The sequence below is a fragment of the Mercurialis annua genome, linkage group LG3 (genome assembly GCF_937616625.2).
Source record: "Mercurialis annua linkage group LG3, ddMerAnnu1.2, whole genome shotgun sequence".
In the NCBI taxonomy this organism is placed as follows: domain Eukaryota; kingdom Viridiplantae; phylum Streptophyta; class Magnoliopsida; order Malpighiales; family Euphorbiaceae; genus Mercurialis; species Mercurialis annua.
The window spans coordinates 61,977,670-61,995,522 of NC_065572.1; the positions used below are offsets into that span (position 1 = coordinate 61,977,670).

General features: G+C 29.8%; 1 protein-coding gene and 1 long non-coding RNA gene across 2 annotated transcripts; one reads left to right on the forward strand and one right to left on the reverse strand.

Annotated features, from left to right (window-relative positions):
- Positions 1 to 10,987: 10,987 nt before the first annotated feature.
- LOC126672810 (uncharacterized) lies at positions 10,988 to 11,557 on the forward strand. The gene has a single exon (XM_050366762.1). It carries the CDS (start codon positions 10,988 to 10,990, stop codon positions 11,555 to 11,557), a length of 570 nt encoding a protein of 189 aa, XP_050222719.1.
- Positions 11,558 to 14,288: 2,731 nt separating this feature from the next.
- On the reverse strand, positions 14,289 to 17,810 carry LOC130015201 (uncharacterized). Its single transcript, XR_008790254.1, has 3 exons — positions 17,669 to 17,810; positions 15,794 to 15,893; positions 14,289 to 14,506 (listed from the first exon to the last, which is right to left on the reverse strand). It is a non-coding gene; the product is annotated as an uncharacterized LOC130015201 (long non-coding RNA).
- Positions 17,811 to 17,853: the final 43 nt, after the last annotated feature.

The window sequence follows — 17,853 nt, forward strand, 5'->3', positions numbered from 1 at the left end:
AATTGTTCAATTTTTCATAACCGGAAAGTCTATAGTAAAATATTTGAGTACAAAAACGCAGAAATTTTTAGATAAATTCAGTCCACCATGTCATCCGTGGACTAAATTTATATCATAATGACACGTTATTAAAATGATGACAATCTTATAAATTCGTTTATTACTTATTTACAATTTAAATAATGATATTACAAGATTGTCATCATTTTAATGACGTGTCATTATGTGATAGGCTTAGTTCACGGATGACGTGGTAAACTGAGTCTACCTAAAAAATTCTCACAAAAAGTGGTATGTACACTTCTTTATTCACGCTTTAAAATTAATGAATATTCGTATGTGGGATTGTATTAAAATATTTTAAGTAATTTAACAAAAGTAACCTACTTTTTTTGAAAATGTGAAAATACTGTTAAAAACTTAATTTTACAACTAATCCAAAAGAATATAAATGATTTTAAAATTATTAATTTTTTTCTCTAAAAAAAATTAAAAGTCAAACTATCATTGCTGGAAACAAACAATCGCTATCGATTGAAGAAATATTTAGGTAGACTCGGTCTACCACATTATTCGTGAACTAGGCTATCATATTATGACATATAATTAAAATAGTGGCTATCGATTGGAGAAATATTTAGATAACCTCGGTCTACCACATCATCCATGTACTAGTTTATCATATTATGACATGTCATTAAAATAATAGTACTATTATAATTTTGTATGTTATTTTTTTATACTTTTAAATAATAATATTACGATAATGCCACTATGTTAATAACGTGTTATAATTACGGATGACGTGTTGGACTAAATTTATTTAAGAATTTCTCTATCGATTGATCGATGGTTAGTGGTAGATCTTAAGTGAATTCTAAATAGATTTAATTAGATCAATAATTTTTTTGATGAATAATAAGATCAATAATTAAAGTCTAAGTGGATATGTTATAAATTTTAAATGGGTTTAGATGGTTGTATTCATGTCAAATTAATAATTCAAAGCTCAGATGAATCTAATATATTGTACATAGATCTGTATTATTATACTGATATCATATTTAATCAAATGGTTCTTAAACGGACTTTATATAATATTATTTTATTGTACTGATGCTATTCACAATTTAGATGGATTTTATATGAATTTTATAGTAGTCTTCATAATTTTACATTGAGTGGTGCTATTTAACTCATCATTTTTATCCTTTTTATTGTATCTTTTGATGTGGCATAAAAGAATGAATAAATTTAAAAACAAAAAATTGAAATATACACTTTTGAAAGAGAATTGGACAAATAAAATACTACCATGTAAAAAGAGTTAAAAAAGATGAGTTAAAATTGTAGATTATAAAACATTTTCCTTTTAAATTATTGATAACGTAGCAAGTAACATAAAAATAACAAAGCAGTTTCGACAAGATAAGATGTCACTAAGTCAAGCAATTGGAGGACTCGGACCGAGTTACCCCTACTACGAGATACACCAGACAACTATCCACGGGCCGAGATGAATTGAGAGAACCACGGTATTTTTGTACAAAACGAAATCGATGCGATGGACGCAATTCCCACGCTAGCTTGGCAGGATGAATAAACAACTCCCTATTCCCCTCGGAACCGAGCTACTATTATTTCTAGCAACTTCTTGGGACCATAGACAAGTTCTGGTACACAAGGAATGTTCCTCGCATCGCGTATTTGATTCGATATTCGAGACGCAACGAAAAATTGCTACATCGGCTAACCGAATTGTGGAGACCAAAAGAAGAGAAATTATCAGCTGTGATAAGTTTGCACGGGATGAACCTATATAAAGCACCTTACATACAAACATTAAGGTACTTATCTTTTTTTACTCTACATTTTTTTTCTCAAATGCTGACTAGAGTGTCGGAGTAAATTGCCAATGTCTTCCACCGAATATTCGGTCTTATATTGTTTGTTCGTGGTTCTTCAGGTCTCATATATTGATATCACATTTTTTAAAGTAAATTTTAAGTGGATTTCATGACAATTTAAGTGGAGCATATATGATATATTGATAGAGAAATTGATATTTAGATCGAATGCATCAATATAAATTATACCGACATCCATCTAAAGTTCACATAACTACATATATGTAATAAATAGGAATATCTGGTCAAGATCAAAAAGTCAAATCGTCATCAGTTAACATGCCCCATTCGGGCAGGTTTATCATAACTAGCTACTCTATTCTAGAACCAGATTAAATATGTATGATAATTAATTAATAATGTATCTTTTTTAATTTTCTTTTATAAGAGAAAGGAGGTTAGTAGGAGTTAGTTATTATTTACACTAAATTATTTAGGCTTTAATTTATTTTTAAAACCAGTCGAAACAGCAAAATACAGAGCATCGGGTCAAAGACCTCAGGCACATAAAGTGACTTTAGCCATTTTTTTTTTAGAAATAACTTAAGATTTCATTAATAATTCAAAACAGTTACATTGGTGAAAATTGAAATTGAGAAAAATGACAGAACCACTCTTAATAACCTGAAATAGAACAGGCATTTTGCGCGATTACATACGCTATCTGATTCGCGGATCGCCTCATAAAAACAAATATAACATTACTAAACTGTTACGCCAAATCTAAACAATCATTAATAATAAAGTCTGGATCCACTAGACTCGGATACCTTAACTCCAAATCACTTCCATCGCGTCTGATTCAATGATTAAATTCGGATAACCCTCTAGCCAGCTGAGAGCTTATCTAATGGCCATCATTTCTACCGACCTCGGATTTAGATTACCATACAAATGGACTTGGCGGGCACCAACCACAGCTCCATTCCAATCTCTCACTACAACTCCAAAGCCAGGACCGCTGCTCCTAGAGAAATTTGTTGCATCAGTATTAACCTTAAGCCAACCATGCAGAGGGGGTCTCCATTCAATACTTCCATCGCCTTTCACCATATCAGCTGCTCTAAGAGGACTCACCATAGCATGAGCAACCTTCCAAGCTGCCAACTGAGAACTCTCAGCAGCCAAAATAGAATCTGTCGTTGAGTACATTTAATAATATATTATATCATATCTGATTTTAATATATCCTACAACTAATATATGAAATAGTTATTTCAAAATATGCATTAATATTATTTATTTAATGATGGAAACAGACCACACACAACTAGAAATCAAGAAAATAGCGACAGAAAATCAATCTGTCGCTAATTTCTTGTATTGCCGACAAATTTGGCAACGTACTAACCATCTGTTGCCAAATCCCCAATATAAAGTGGCTGGAGTTTACTCGCCAATTATACCACCAAAATTTAGCGACATAATTTGACAATAAGCCCAAACTTTGCGTTTGGCTTTAAGTTAGCGAGGGAGCGACAAACTTAACAATCCGTCGCTAACTTAAAGCCAAACGCAGCGTTTCATTTATTAATTGATTTTAGCGACGAACAGTCTGTCGCTAAAATCAATTAATATGCGGTCAGAAGCCCTTCCCTTCCTTAGTTTCTACTCAGTTTTTTTTTTTTCAAAACAACTATTCTCCTTCCCCTTTCGTCAAACCACCGCCGTTCTCCTTCTATTTCCTCCTTTCACCTTCGGTTTCTTTCCTCCGTTCATCGCCAGGTCTATTTCGTCGTCCTCTCCTCTCCAATTCCCCAGCCCACCGTCCTCTCCTCTCCACCATTCGACGCCGGCTCCGTTTTCCTCCGCCTGCTGCCATCCTATGCATTAAAGGTATGTTTTTTTTAATTTATTGATAATATTTTCAGATTTAATATTAGGGCGTAATTAGATTTAAAATTAGGTTTTTAGATTTTAAATTAGGTTTATTGATATTAGTTTTAATTGTTAATTAAGATTTAATAAAATTAGGTTAAAATTAGGTTAATTGTTAAATAGGGTTTAATAATATCAGGTTCAAATTAGGTTAATTGTTAATTAGGGTTTATTAAAATTAGGTTAATTTTTAGTTAGATTATATTTTAATTAATTTAATTGTATATTGGATTAGATTTTAATTATGTTATATTTTAATTAGGTTAAATTGATATTGTTTGCATTAAATTTTTAATATTTTGATATGTTATTATTTTAAATAATAATTAATTAATTTAATTATTAATTAAATTAAGTAATTGAATTTGTCAATTCAATTTAGTGTTTAATTAACATTAATTAATTTTGGTTATTTTGGGGTGTAGTTTAAATAAGTTATTATTAGTTTTTGAAAAAAAAGTAAATTATTTATTATTTAAGGCATTTGGTTATTTATTTAGTATTATTACGTTATTAATAATGTTTTGTTTATTTTAATATTTAATTAGGTTAATTTATTAGTAATAGTTTATTAATTGATTAAATTCAAGTTAATTAGATTATACATGATTAGGTTAATTAAATTGTTGAATTGTAGGTTAAATAAATTATAATTTAGATTAATTAAATTATTTAATTTGATTACATAATTAATTAATAATATTCTTAATTTGAAAAATTGAGATGAAATGGTTTGTTGGTTATGTTGAAATATGTATTGTTTACTTGTAGGCTTTTCCTGAAAAATGGGTAATGCTCATTTTTAGGAGAAATGTTGCCGTATTTTTTTAATATTAAAAACTAATATAAAAACATTTCTGTACGATTTTGTTGCTGGTAGCCATAGACGGTTTTGGCATTAACCCGACCATACTCATGAGTGTTCTCATTTGCGGTTCTGCTCTACAGCAAATAAGTGTTACTGCATTTTTGTATTTCATTTTTTAGTTAGAGTAAATTGAATAACAGTTAAATTTAATTAACAAAGATTTTATTCCCACCGAATAAAAACTTACCTAGCCGTAGAAACCCGTTCCGTGTGTTCAAAGAATTGAACGACACAGGATTGTACGTGTAAACAGATTGTAAAACTACCGACGCCTGCGTAATTTGATCACGGAAGAGGCGGGAAGAATATTGTCAGTCAACATCTAAGGCAAAGAAAAAGGAACAGAAACAGATGGTGGAGGCATGGTTGCGGGCTTCTTCCTAAGAGAAAGCTCTGAGTCATAATTCCGGGAGCTTTTCCGAGGAACTACGACAGGCTCACCCGGAAGAGGGGCGGAAGGAGTAGGAGAGTGACCTACCAAAATATGTATGAGAAAAGTGAGTAAAATTAATAAACAATAATATATATATATATATATATATAAACAAAAACAGAAGAAAGGAAGTAGAACAAAGACAACTACCGACGGAGGGAATAACGACCAGAAGAGCAGAAGTTGCCGGTGTGACACGCCTCCACAAATATTCGCTAATAAAATCAGCGTAGGATCAAGACCCCTCGGCATAAGTGACCGTGATAGGCTCCATTGAATCATGCTCCTCCGCCGATATCTCCATCAGATCCTGAGGATTCATGTGCGAATGCCAGGACATAGGCCTAAAAGAATGAGTAGGGTGAAAATTATATATATAAAAAAAACTTGCCCTTTCTTCAAAGAGTCTGGGATATCGCTTAACATCTTCAACCCAGAACGAAAGCCTAAGGTGATGAAGGACAATTCTTTGCGACGGTACGGAGAGTTCATCCAGTAATAAATACGGTTAAGTGTCAACCGCTCACCATGAAAAGGATAAAGTGACTTTAAACAAATAAATTGACGGATAGCATTGGGGTGCAATTGAGATAAAGCAATACCTCACTTATCCAAAAAGCGAAGCAACAGCGTGTCCAGAGAAAAACAGAGACCAGCTGACAACTGTTCTTCAAAAACAAACGAACGACCAGGAGGAAGGAGCGAATTTGCAAATTGACCATTGGCGGGAAGATCCAAGAGATAATCATTAGGGATGTCATAAGTCTCCCAAAGCGAAACCAACGATTTTTGGATCAAAGAACAAGGTCACTTCTTCAAAGAAGCAACAAATTTTGGGTTACCTTCATCCATGATCAAAGAGCGAGAAGAGAAAGAGAAAAACAGGAAAATAAAGAGAATAAAAAGGAAAAGAGAGATAATTTAGGCAAATTTTTAAAATAAAAGAGAAACGACGGCAGAAAATCAAAAGGCGCAAGACGCATTATGTGCAGCATAGTGGGCTGTCGGAAAGGACAGAAAAAGAGAAGAAGGGAAAACCAAACAGACGACCCGGCCTGCTAAAGCGCGCTTCGTAATATAGACATACATATCTACGCGAAGCGGGAACATGGGGATTAATGATGGAATAAGACCACAATGATCATGGAACATATAAATCTCACATCGTCCAGGAGAATCAAATAACACATGTTCGCCTATATATAGATTAATCCAAAACCATCACAGGGGCAGATATTCAGACACCTCACCACCACATTACTAGATCCGCAACTTATACCTTTAATCTCATACTATGTTAGAAACCTCTTATAAAATTCCCACATCTATCATTTATTTTAATAAATTCAACGATGTATATAATATTATTATTAATGGGTTTTGAATAATTAAAATTTATAGATCTTATAAAACTATAAATTTATATAAGATTCACTATTTCATATCATAAAAGATGATGAGAACCATGAATTTGACAAATTTTCATTTAGTTTTTTTATAAGGTCAAAAAGTTGAAAGCCAACATTTTAGATATAATGAATAATTATTATTTTAAAATTATTTTTATAAGTTTATTAGTTTTAGTTTTAATTCAAGCTTGCATTTTTTTAAATATATGAATTTTATATTATATAGATATTAATTCATGAATTTTAAAATTAGGGAGTAATGTTAGAAAAATTCATAAATTATACACCATCTGGTTCATGTCGCATTTGTCTATATTAATTACTACTCCCTCTGTCCATTTTTAGTTGTCGCTTTAGGCAAATATTTTTGTCCATCAATAGTTGTCATTTTAGGATTTCTATGTGACTTTTACACTAGTATTCCAAATTTGACCTTTTTATTAAATCACTTCATTAAATGGTAGTTCAATTTTCAAAACTAAATCATCCAATAGTGGGTTAATAATTCTATTTTTAAAACTAAATTTTTCAATAGTGGAGTTTATAAATAGGGTTATAGTAATCTTTATGTTTATAATTTAAGACAAAAGAAGCACTTTCTTAATCTTAGCAATTTAGCCTAAAGCGAGCACTAAAAATGGACGGAGGGAGTATGAGTTTTATGTTTGACTTACTAAGTTATTTATTAATAGGAATAAATTAAAAAAAAATAAAGACTTTCTTGAAATTCAATAGCGACAAATATTGTGAAGCAATTTTTTTTTCTCAAATGTGACAAATATTATGAACATGAGAGACTAACTATTTTTTCCATTTAATCACAAATCTTAAAATATCTCAATTGTATGCAAGAAACTTTCATTTTCTTTTTTCAGTTTGATACTCGTCGTCATAATACGATGACATGACTGCCAAACATAATGTCCATCTTAATAAAACCATACAATGGATTAGTTCCACTTCAGCATATGCACCGAATCGAGAAAAAAAATGAAATTTTCTATATACAATTGAGATGTGTTAAAATTGGTGATTAAATTGAAAAAACAGCTCTAGTTTATAAATTTATTTAATATTACCACTAAAATTTATTGTCCAAGCTGTAATTTAAATAAATAGATTTTTAGTTATTTCATTCCCTTTAATAGAGTTGTTCATTCTTTTATTTTTTCTATTTTAAAATTCTTATAAATCTTTAGTAAATAATAACTTTTAAAACTTTTTTTATATTTTTTATTTAATAATTTAATAATAAACTAAAATTTAAAATAAAATTTAATGACTTATATTAAATAGGGGTATTGGCAAAACAAATCCCAACGTTTTACTTTTTTAGCGATTTAAGTTTAACGTTTAAAATTTTATAAAATAAATTTTAACCTTTTTTATTTTTACAAATTGTAACCCAAGTTCTAATTCCAGCCAATTTGTCATTTTTTTAGGCTACAAGTTGTAAAAATATGAAACGTTGAATTTTATTTGCAAAATTTTAAAACGTTGGATTTAATGTACTAATAATATAGTTGCCATATAAACAAATAATGGCCGGAAAACAGTTTAGGATTTTGTAAAATTATAAACGTTTGGCTTAAATCGTAAAAAAAAATAAAATGTCGGGATTTGTTTTGACAATCCTTTATTAAATAAAAATGTAATAAAAAAATAATTGATAATTGTATTTATTAGGACGGGGAAATTAATATTTTAAAATTTTGAAATAAATGGGAGATGCTTCGAGGAGTCCAATAATGGAATTGTTTAAAAATAAAATAAGAATGAAAAAGAAGGGATATGAAGGGGGATTGGGTGGGATTTTTGTGGACGGATTTGATGGATACCACACACTGAGATTCAGATTGTGGATTGGATGAATCTGCTTCTCCACCAATTAATTGTATCTATTTTTATGTCATATTATTATTTTCTTTATTCTAACAATTTGTTTTTATTGGATTCTTTTCTTTTTGATGGATTGTTTCGTTGCATTTCATTATCACGTGCTTGTTTCGTTCATAGAGCACCAAAGTACTCTGTACTTTGGGCTTGTTCGAATTTCTTTTAATGGTGGACAAGTAACATGAATCAAGTCGGATAAAAAATTCTTTTTTTCATGACTTTGACTGTCGTTAAGGTGCTGATGTGGCACCAGAAGAAGGTTCACAAAATACCCTTAATTTTTAAAATAATCACCAATTTTATATTTATAATTTTTTTATATTATTTTACCATTTTTTTCCTAATTAATTTTAATTAATTTTTTTTAATTAAAATCAATTAAAAATTGAACCACTATACTCTCTCGGAACAAATCACCGCTGATACACCGGAATAATCTTTATTCCTTTTTAATTAAAAAACAACAAAAAAATGACATCCATTGGCCGGAGGTCGTGGGCTGTTCTCATTAGAGAGCAGAAAAGGGTTGTTCTCAGGTGAGAACAGCCCACGACCTTCGGCCAGCGGAAGTAGTTTTTTTTTAAATAATTAAAAAAGATATAAATTAATTTGATGTGCCGGCGGTTGTTTGTTCTGGGAGGGTTAGGTGAGTGATTCAATTTCTAATTGATTTTAATAAAAAAAATAAATTTATTAGAGTTAATTAGGAAAAGGAGGGTGAAATAATATAATATATATATATATATATATATATATATATATATATATATATATATATATATATAATTAGTAATTAGTTTAAAATTAAGGGCATTTTTAGACTTTTTTTCTAGTCTCACGTCAGCACGTTAACGGTAGTTAGTCAAAGTCAAAGACAGAAGAAATTTTTTGTTCAATTTAAAAATTAAGAATTTTTTTATGCCTTAAAAAGTTTGAAGGTTGATCTGTATTTTGTAAAAAAAATATTTTTTTTTACTTTATGCCATTAAGATACTGTATATTTTAATTAATTATAATATATATATATATATATATATATATATATATATATATATATATATATATATATATATATATATATATTCGACTTAAATATATAAAATAATTGTTATTATATAAATTACTAATTGATTTTATTTTTTAATTTATAATTATTTTAAACTGTCAATTAATTTAAAATGAACACAATATATTTTATGTGTTTCAATAAAATTATCTATTTTTTATAGTAGTATGTTTTTTGAAGTTTCTATTTTATATATTATGTTATATCATATTTCCGACAAGTTAATGAGTATTTGTGATAGAATTTTTTTAATTAGTGTTTAATTTTTTCTATTAATTTTTAAGTTACGGCAACTCCGGATGAAAGGAGAATAGGGTTCCGAGGCTCTACTCCGGCTTTTCATTGGTTCCTCTCCAGGGCCCTTTATTCACGCGTGCATTTTCAAACAATCGAGAGAGGCGACGAGTCCCAGTTGATTGATCTTGACTTTTTCTTAGTCAGGAAAGAGATACATCTTGTGTCGCGAGTCACTTGAGTAATGAATTGCTATCAAATGTTCCGAAAGATACGCACAATTAATTTTTGGCTTAATAACTTAAAAAACCCTAACCTTTCATTCACTTTTCAATTCTACCCCGACGTTGCAAAATTGTCAATTTTACCCCAATTTGTATTTTTTTCATTTCAATTGTACCCTAAAGCATAAAATTGACCTTTATTTATTTGATAAAAGTTCAATATTTTTTTTAAGAAATGGTCAATTTAATATAAAAAGTTAATCTATATAAAAAAGGTTAATTTAGAGAATTTTTTGCCAAGTAAAAGAAGGTCAATTTTATGCTTTATGATATAATTAAAATAAAAAAAATACAAAATATGATAAAATTGACAGATTTGTAATGTCAGAGTAAGATTGAAAAGAGAATGAAAGGTCATGATTTTTTAAGATATTAAACTTTAATTTATTGTACGAACGCAACTATTACGTGCAATAACTTTTTTTTTTATTATTCTATGTACTATAATTTTAGATTTGTTCTCACAAAAAGCACCCTTCACACTTAACCCTTATTTATCCCTTTACCAAACAAGATATACAAAGTACAAACCACGAAACCACCCCACCCATTATTAAGCCGAGCTGATCCGAGCCGAGACAAACGTAATTAAAGAGACAAAAAAAAAACAGCCAGAGGGCCGTGACTGACTAGGTAAGTAGGGTCCAGTTACAGACCGGACTTGAACACAAAATTCAATCTAATTTATAATAATGTCACATAAAATAAAATATTAAAATAAAAATTAAAACCCCAAGACCTGGACCAGACCATTAAAAATTAAAATAATAAAATAATATTAAAAAAACGCAAGACGTCCGTGATGGCCTAAGTAAATTTCCAATTTATTTTTCGATCCACGCGCCTACACGTCAACATCACCAATCAGAATCCTCTCTTTATCTCTCTAGAATTTTCTCTCTCTAGACCACTTGTGTATATATATATATTACTTCTTCTTCTCCATTTGCCACACAATCTCACAGCTTTGTATTTTCCTCTCTAATTTTTCTACACACAAACCAAATTTAAAATGGTTATGGCGGATTACAATATCAACAAAAAGCGAGTCAGGGACGACGAATCGTCCGAGTTAGACATCCCTGAGGTCAAGAAATTAAGAGAAGATTTGTTACTCGGTATTCTTGATGAACCGTACTTCGATGCGGAGAATCAAGATCTTGACTCAGTTATGAAGAGTTTTGAAGAGGAATTATCTTCTTCTTCTGCTTCTTCTAGAGGCGTAGTTGTTGTCGATTTAACTTCCGACTCCGGCGAGTCTCAGCCGGAACTCGGTTATCTTCTAGAAGCATCTGATGATGAGCTTGGTTTACCTCCTTCTAAAAGAGATGACGGTGGAGAAAAAGGTGAACTCACTGAGTTGATACGAGTTGACTCGGGTGACTCGGCGGAGAACGGCGGGTTTTGGGGATTTGATGAGAATATACCGAGCTTTGACTCGTTCGAGTTGGGAACCGGTGAGAACTATAATCATAATACCGATGACTACGCCGCGTTTGACGATGGACTTTTCGAGTATTCTAGCGTTTCTTTTGATTATTCTGATAACTCGTGGCGCCTTGGAAATATGCCGGCCGAGTAAATGAAATTAAAAGAAACGTTCGTACGAAACGTTTTTTAACTAACCTGTGATATGAGACGGTGCCGTTACCGTCCTCTTTTTTCTTTTTGTAAATTTATTATTTTATATTTTTTAAAAGGAAGTAGAAAAGATTTAATCATATACATGTAGAAGTAGAATTGTAAAATTAAAAAGAAAGATGCCGTCGGTCGAAAGTGGTTCGTTTTTTGATTCTTGGATTAGTACCCTAGATGTTTACGAATCTGTTCTAGCTGATACTTCCCCATCTCGAATTAATAGATTATTTCACTCTATTTTTTCCTCCAATTGTAGATATATTCGTTGTCTTTTTTTTTATATAATTTTTTTGTTTTTATTATATTTCTCCCTAGAGTTGCTAATTTTTTTTATATTTTTATTCTAATTTTTTTTATGCATTTCTAATAAATAACAACTTCATGCATTTTTAATAAATAATAATTATATCTTAAATGGTATAAGTGTTATGCAATAAAATGCTAGGTTATGAGTTTGTTTTTTTCCACAAACGTTGCCTCTTCCTCAATAATAATAAAAGTAACTTTAATTTTTTAATATATTATTTCTATTTAAAGTCTATTAAAATATATTCCCTCCATTTCAACAGAGTTGTCTATTTCGAGAAAAAATTTGTCTTAATACTTGTCTATTTTTATAAAGTAACAATTTTTATATTTAATTTTTTTAAATTATCCCTATTTAAAATCCACTAATGAATAAATTAAGAATAAATTACAAATGGATCATATATTAAAAGGACAATAAGAAAACTAAGGAAAAATTTACAAAATCCATGCATAATAATTATTTGTCTTAAACTGTGTGATAAAAGTAAAGTGGACAACTGTATTAGGACAGAGGGAGTACTATTTTTTTCGTTTCAATAAAATTGTCTATTTTGCCATTATCACAATTTAATAAAATAAGATTTTTATATATATATTTTTTTACTTTTTACTATATCCTTATTAATGTAGCTTTCATTTTCAATTTATTTATAAATATTAATAAATAGTAGTTTATTAGTAAATTTTAAATAAAAATAATATAAAAAGGTTAAATTATAAAAATTGTTACATTCTTAAAAATGGACAAAAAAATTGACAATTTTTTCTTGAAAATGAATTTTTTATTAGGATGGAAGGAGTAATAAACAATAGTTAGCGTAATACGAGTGTACAAAGAAAAATAACAAATTATCAAAAAAAAAAATTACGGTATTAATTGTGTTTACTTAAATTGTATGGTAATAATTAAAAGAACAATTTCTCTCTCTAGTTAACTCTCTCTCTATTTTTTAAAAAATTATCCTCTCCCGTCTCCGTCTCTATAGAAAAAAGAGTTTTTTTTTCTTCATCTTCTTAAGGGTGGGAGAAGATGATTTTTTGCCCATAGTATTAATTATTGTAGATCTACTTTCTTATTTGAATAAGTCTTCTTTAAAATGGTCTTTTCAATTTTGATTTTTATGTTGTTGAATAAATTTTTGTGGTTTTCCCCCACCTCTTTGATCTGATGTTTTAGATCATTAAAGCATCTTTAGTGTTTGTTCAAACTTCAAATCCAAATTCTTGTAGATCAAAGAATTGGGGAGGTGTGTTGATCTATCATTCTATAATATCATTGAAGATGAACCGAAAATACTAGATTTCGTCGGATAGAGCAGATTTCTTGTCAAAATCGAAAGAAGAATTATTTAAGTACCCCGCTCAACGGGAACATAGTTCTACGTTGTGTTAAGTTTACAGGATCCATGTCATGAATTTTTCGATTATTTGTTGCTTATCTTGGATTGTTGTTTAGTATTTGGTTGTTCAAATTTGAAAGATCATATTGAATTTTGAAATATGACTTTCATTATTTATACTTATGTCTTCATCAATTTATTCTAGCTTTAAAAAAAAAAAAAGACAACCTCTCTCTCTAAAATTTTGAGAATGTGTATAAAAACTATCTCTTTCTATAATTTTACTCTCCTTTTTCTTTAAAAGCTTTTTTTCATCTTTATCCTTTTAAGGATGGGAGAAGGTGAATATCCGGTTTCGATCAGAAATTGCCTCTTTTCCGCCATAAATACCAAATAATATATAACTTTAATTTTTATACAATAAAATCTCTTCGTTATGTGGCTCTCCAACATGGAGTTTATCGTTTTCTTGAAAGAAATGTTATAGTTTTATGTTTATTTTGTAGTTTGTTTTCTTAGATTTCTCAAGAATTTATAGTGTTTTTTCGGAATTTAAAGTCAATTTCTTATAAAATTAAGATTTTGGGTTATCTAACTTCTAAGAATTTCGTAGATAAAGATGATCGGAAATAGTTAACTTCAACGGATGTAATAACCCTAAAATTTTAAGATAAGAAAATCATGCCACGAATCTTAAGATTTCGTAATTTGGATCAAGTAGGTCGAAAAATGGACACCGACATGGAAATTATTAAAGATAGGTCGAGAAATAATAATAATTAAAAATGGAAATTATTATTATTATTAATAAATAAGAATTTATCGGAAAAGGAATTCCGAAAGTTAGTTATGACGGTTAGTTAGAAATTTGAGTTTAAGTGCAAATTAACTGTATCGAGCCATGGGCTTTTAATCAAACTTGGCTATTAAGTTTCTGTCACGACCCGAAATCTCGAGTCGAGACCGGCGCTAGGGAATGGGAGTGGTTGCTCCGAAACCCGTAGCAAGCCTGAAAAACACTATAAATTTTTCGCTTTTAAAAGAGACGTATGACACATTTATTAAATAACTGATGAGATAAAACATCAGAGTTTTAAATGTGCTTTAAAACATTTAAATACAATAAGACTATACTAGTCTACTGCGGACAACTAGAACTTAAAACCTTCTTTACAGTCTTTTATCAAAGTAGACTTCCGAGAAATAAACGTTCGGAAGCCTTCATCAAAAACGGACCAGCTTTCCTGAAAAATAATTCCACAACGTGGGTCAGATATACTGGTGAGTTCATGCCGTTACAAATAAATATTTCATAAAGTTAAAAACCGTTTTATATTTAAAATAACTTTATGTATTTTCGAAATCCTTTGAAAACATCTTTAAAACAATTGAAGTCTGAGCTCACACATAACATATTTCAATCAAGACTTCAATATCAAAGAATGTCAACCATATACGTTGACCTTTAAATTAAACCACATTTCTTAAATTCGCCCATCTACATTGATGGCGAAACTTATCAACACATCATACATGCATAATCTTATGGGACCGATAGCACAGCCAACCGATCAACCATATCCACAACATACATAAATCTTAAGGGACCGATAGCACAGCCAACCGATCAACCTTATTCACCTGAGACCGATAGCACAGCCAACCGATCTAATACACACACACACACACACACACAATATTATGGGACCGATAGCACAGCCAACCGATCAACCATATTCACCTGAGACCGATAGCACAGCCAACCGATCTAACATACACACACAATCCTGACATCGATAGCACAGCCAACCGATGTAACACACACACACAATCCTGACATCGATAGCACAGCCAACCGATGTAACACACACACACACAATCCTGACATCGATAGCACAGCCAACCGATGTAACACACACACACACACAATCCTGACATCGATAGCACAGCCAACCGATGTAACACACACACACAATCCTGACATCGATAGCACAGCCAACCGATGTAACACACACACAATCCTGACATCGATAGCACAGCCAACCGATGTAACACACACACAATCCTGACATCGATAGCACAGCCAACCGATGTAACACACACACACAATCCTGACATCGATAGCACAGCCAACCGATGTAACACACACACACAATCCTGACATCGATAGCACAGCCAACCGATGTAACACACACACACACAATCCTGACATCGATAGCACAGCCAACCGATGTAACACACACACAATCCTGACATCGATAGCACAGCCAACCGATGTAACACAGACACATAAACTGACATCGATAGCACAGCCAACCGATGTAACACACATTCAAGCATAAGCAAATGCATAATAATTATCAAAATTATGTGTGTGCCTTTGTATATCAAAATAATATATACATATAGTATATACATAAAACATATATCCATACAAGGCATGTAAACATTTAACACCGCAACGCACATATCACATAGTATACTAAAATATGGAACTTTACGAATACCGAAATGTAAAAACATGTACTCACAGAAACCGTTTAACTACGGTATTACTCCGTCAATGCTCCTTGAAACAACTCCGTTAATTTCCTTGGTCCTCCGACTCGATAGCTCGACAACTTGTCGAATCTAGTTAGGATCAAAATATTAATTCTCTTAATTAATAAAATCCTAACTCTAGAATTAACTCTATACAATATTAATTTAATTTAATTAATTAATTCTAATCCCCAAATAATTTCTTATTTAATAAGTTCATAACTTATTTTATTCATGTAATTTTTTCTTTACTTATCTCTTTTTACACATAAAACCATTATTCAGAAATATTCATTTAAATATTTCATTTTTCATAAATATATTTTATTATATAAAATATATTTCCTTATATCAATAATACTTTCCACTTCAAGGTTAATTATTTAAATTTATTAAAACATCCCCGTATTATCTTAAATTCCACTTTTTGTTAAAATACCAAAATACCCTCAAACTTTTCAAAATTGACCATTTAGGTCCTTTCGTAATTCAATCGATTTTAATATCGACAAAATTACTTAAAATATCCAAAATCATTTTACCTCAGATTATTAACAAATATAATCTGGAAAATTTGGCTAACATACCATGTAGCCTTTCAACTTTGGAAAAATACGATTTAATTCAAAAACTCTAGTTTTCGGCAAACATATCCAATTCTTTCAAAAATCATCAAGATTCTTTAAAATTCTCAAAATCATTTCACATCAGATTATACACATCAATAATCTGGAAATATGGTTAAAATACTGATTGGTCCTTTATTTTAAAAAAAATACATTTTAAACCTAAAACTTTAAATTTTGACAATCAAGTCCAAATCAATTGAAAATTACATCAATCAATACTTTAAATAGTCTAAGCTTACTCATCAACTCAATTTTATGATCTCACAATTAATTCATAGACATGCAACACAATTTAGATTAAAATCGAAACTTTTAATTTCTTAATTATTCATCAATTATGGATAATCCAATCAAATTAACCAAAAAATATTTATTTTAATTATCATACTAAAACAGCAGCCCCAAAATTAAAATAAATTATTTTTCATAATTTTAACAATTTTAACAATTTAAAACCGTATAAACAATTAATAATCAAAACCGATTATTAATCCGTCAAAACACCTCAACTAAATCAATTAAATTCCATAAATAATCAACATATATATTTCATACATTTTTCATGAATAATTTCTGTCCAGAAATTAAAATGACAAAAATACCCTTTTTAAACATTTTTTTACCGATTAAACTATTATAAAAATTAAACCCGATTAACAAACCATTAAAAATTCACCATTAAACATTTATTCACCATCAACCCAACATCTAACTCAAACATAAACCAATTTATTTCCAGAAATTTAAAATCCATTTATTTATCATTTTTAAGCGATTTTTAAGCCTTTAAAACTATTAAAAATCGAACTCCAAACCATTAAATTAATACCCGAAATGTTTAACATTTTTAATCCACAAAAATCACACTTTAAAGCATATTTTAACCTCATGAAGTAGATCAGCCCAGAAATTAAAAATAATAATTTAATTTCACGGAAAAATTAATTCAAAACTGAAACCCATCTCTTTAAACTAATTACCCACTATTTTTAACACTTTTAATCCATGAATATCACATTTTTAAACATATATAAAAATAGTATTTAACATCAGCCCATAAATTAAAATTAATTTAATTTCCCATATATAAAAATTAATTCAAACCGAATATATCAAAACTATACACAAAAACCGAATTAAACACAATTAAACCACAAATTTCAACAACTAAAACACATAATATAAGCTTATTAAACATCAGAAAATAAACACAAAGTTTTGAGCTAGCGATTATACCTTGATCCTACATGCAATTGTAGATTAGTAATTAGCGGGTGATTTCCAACGTTTTTCGTTAAGGAATTATTGAGAAATAACAAATGAATAATATAGCTAAGGGTAAATGGTGAGTTGAGAGCATCCAACAATGGAGGTAAAAGAAATTTGCTGGAAATGAAGTGGGGAAGAAGACTTAGGATATT

Excerpts from the sequence above, each read along its gene's own strand:
- LOC126672810 (XM_050366762.1), top strand. The coding sequence starts at position 10,988 with ATGGTTATGGCGGATTACAATATCAACAAAAAGCGAGTCAGGGACGAC.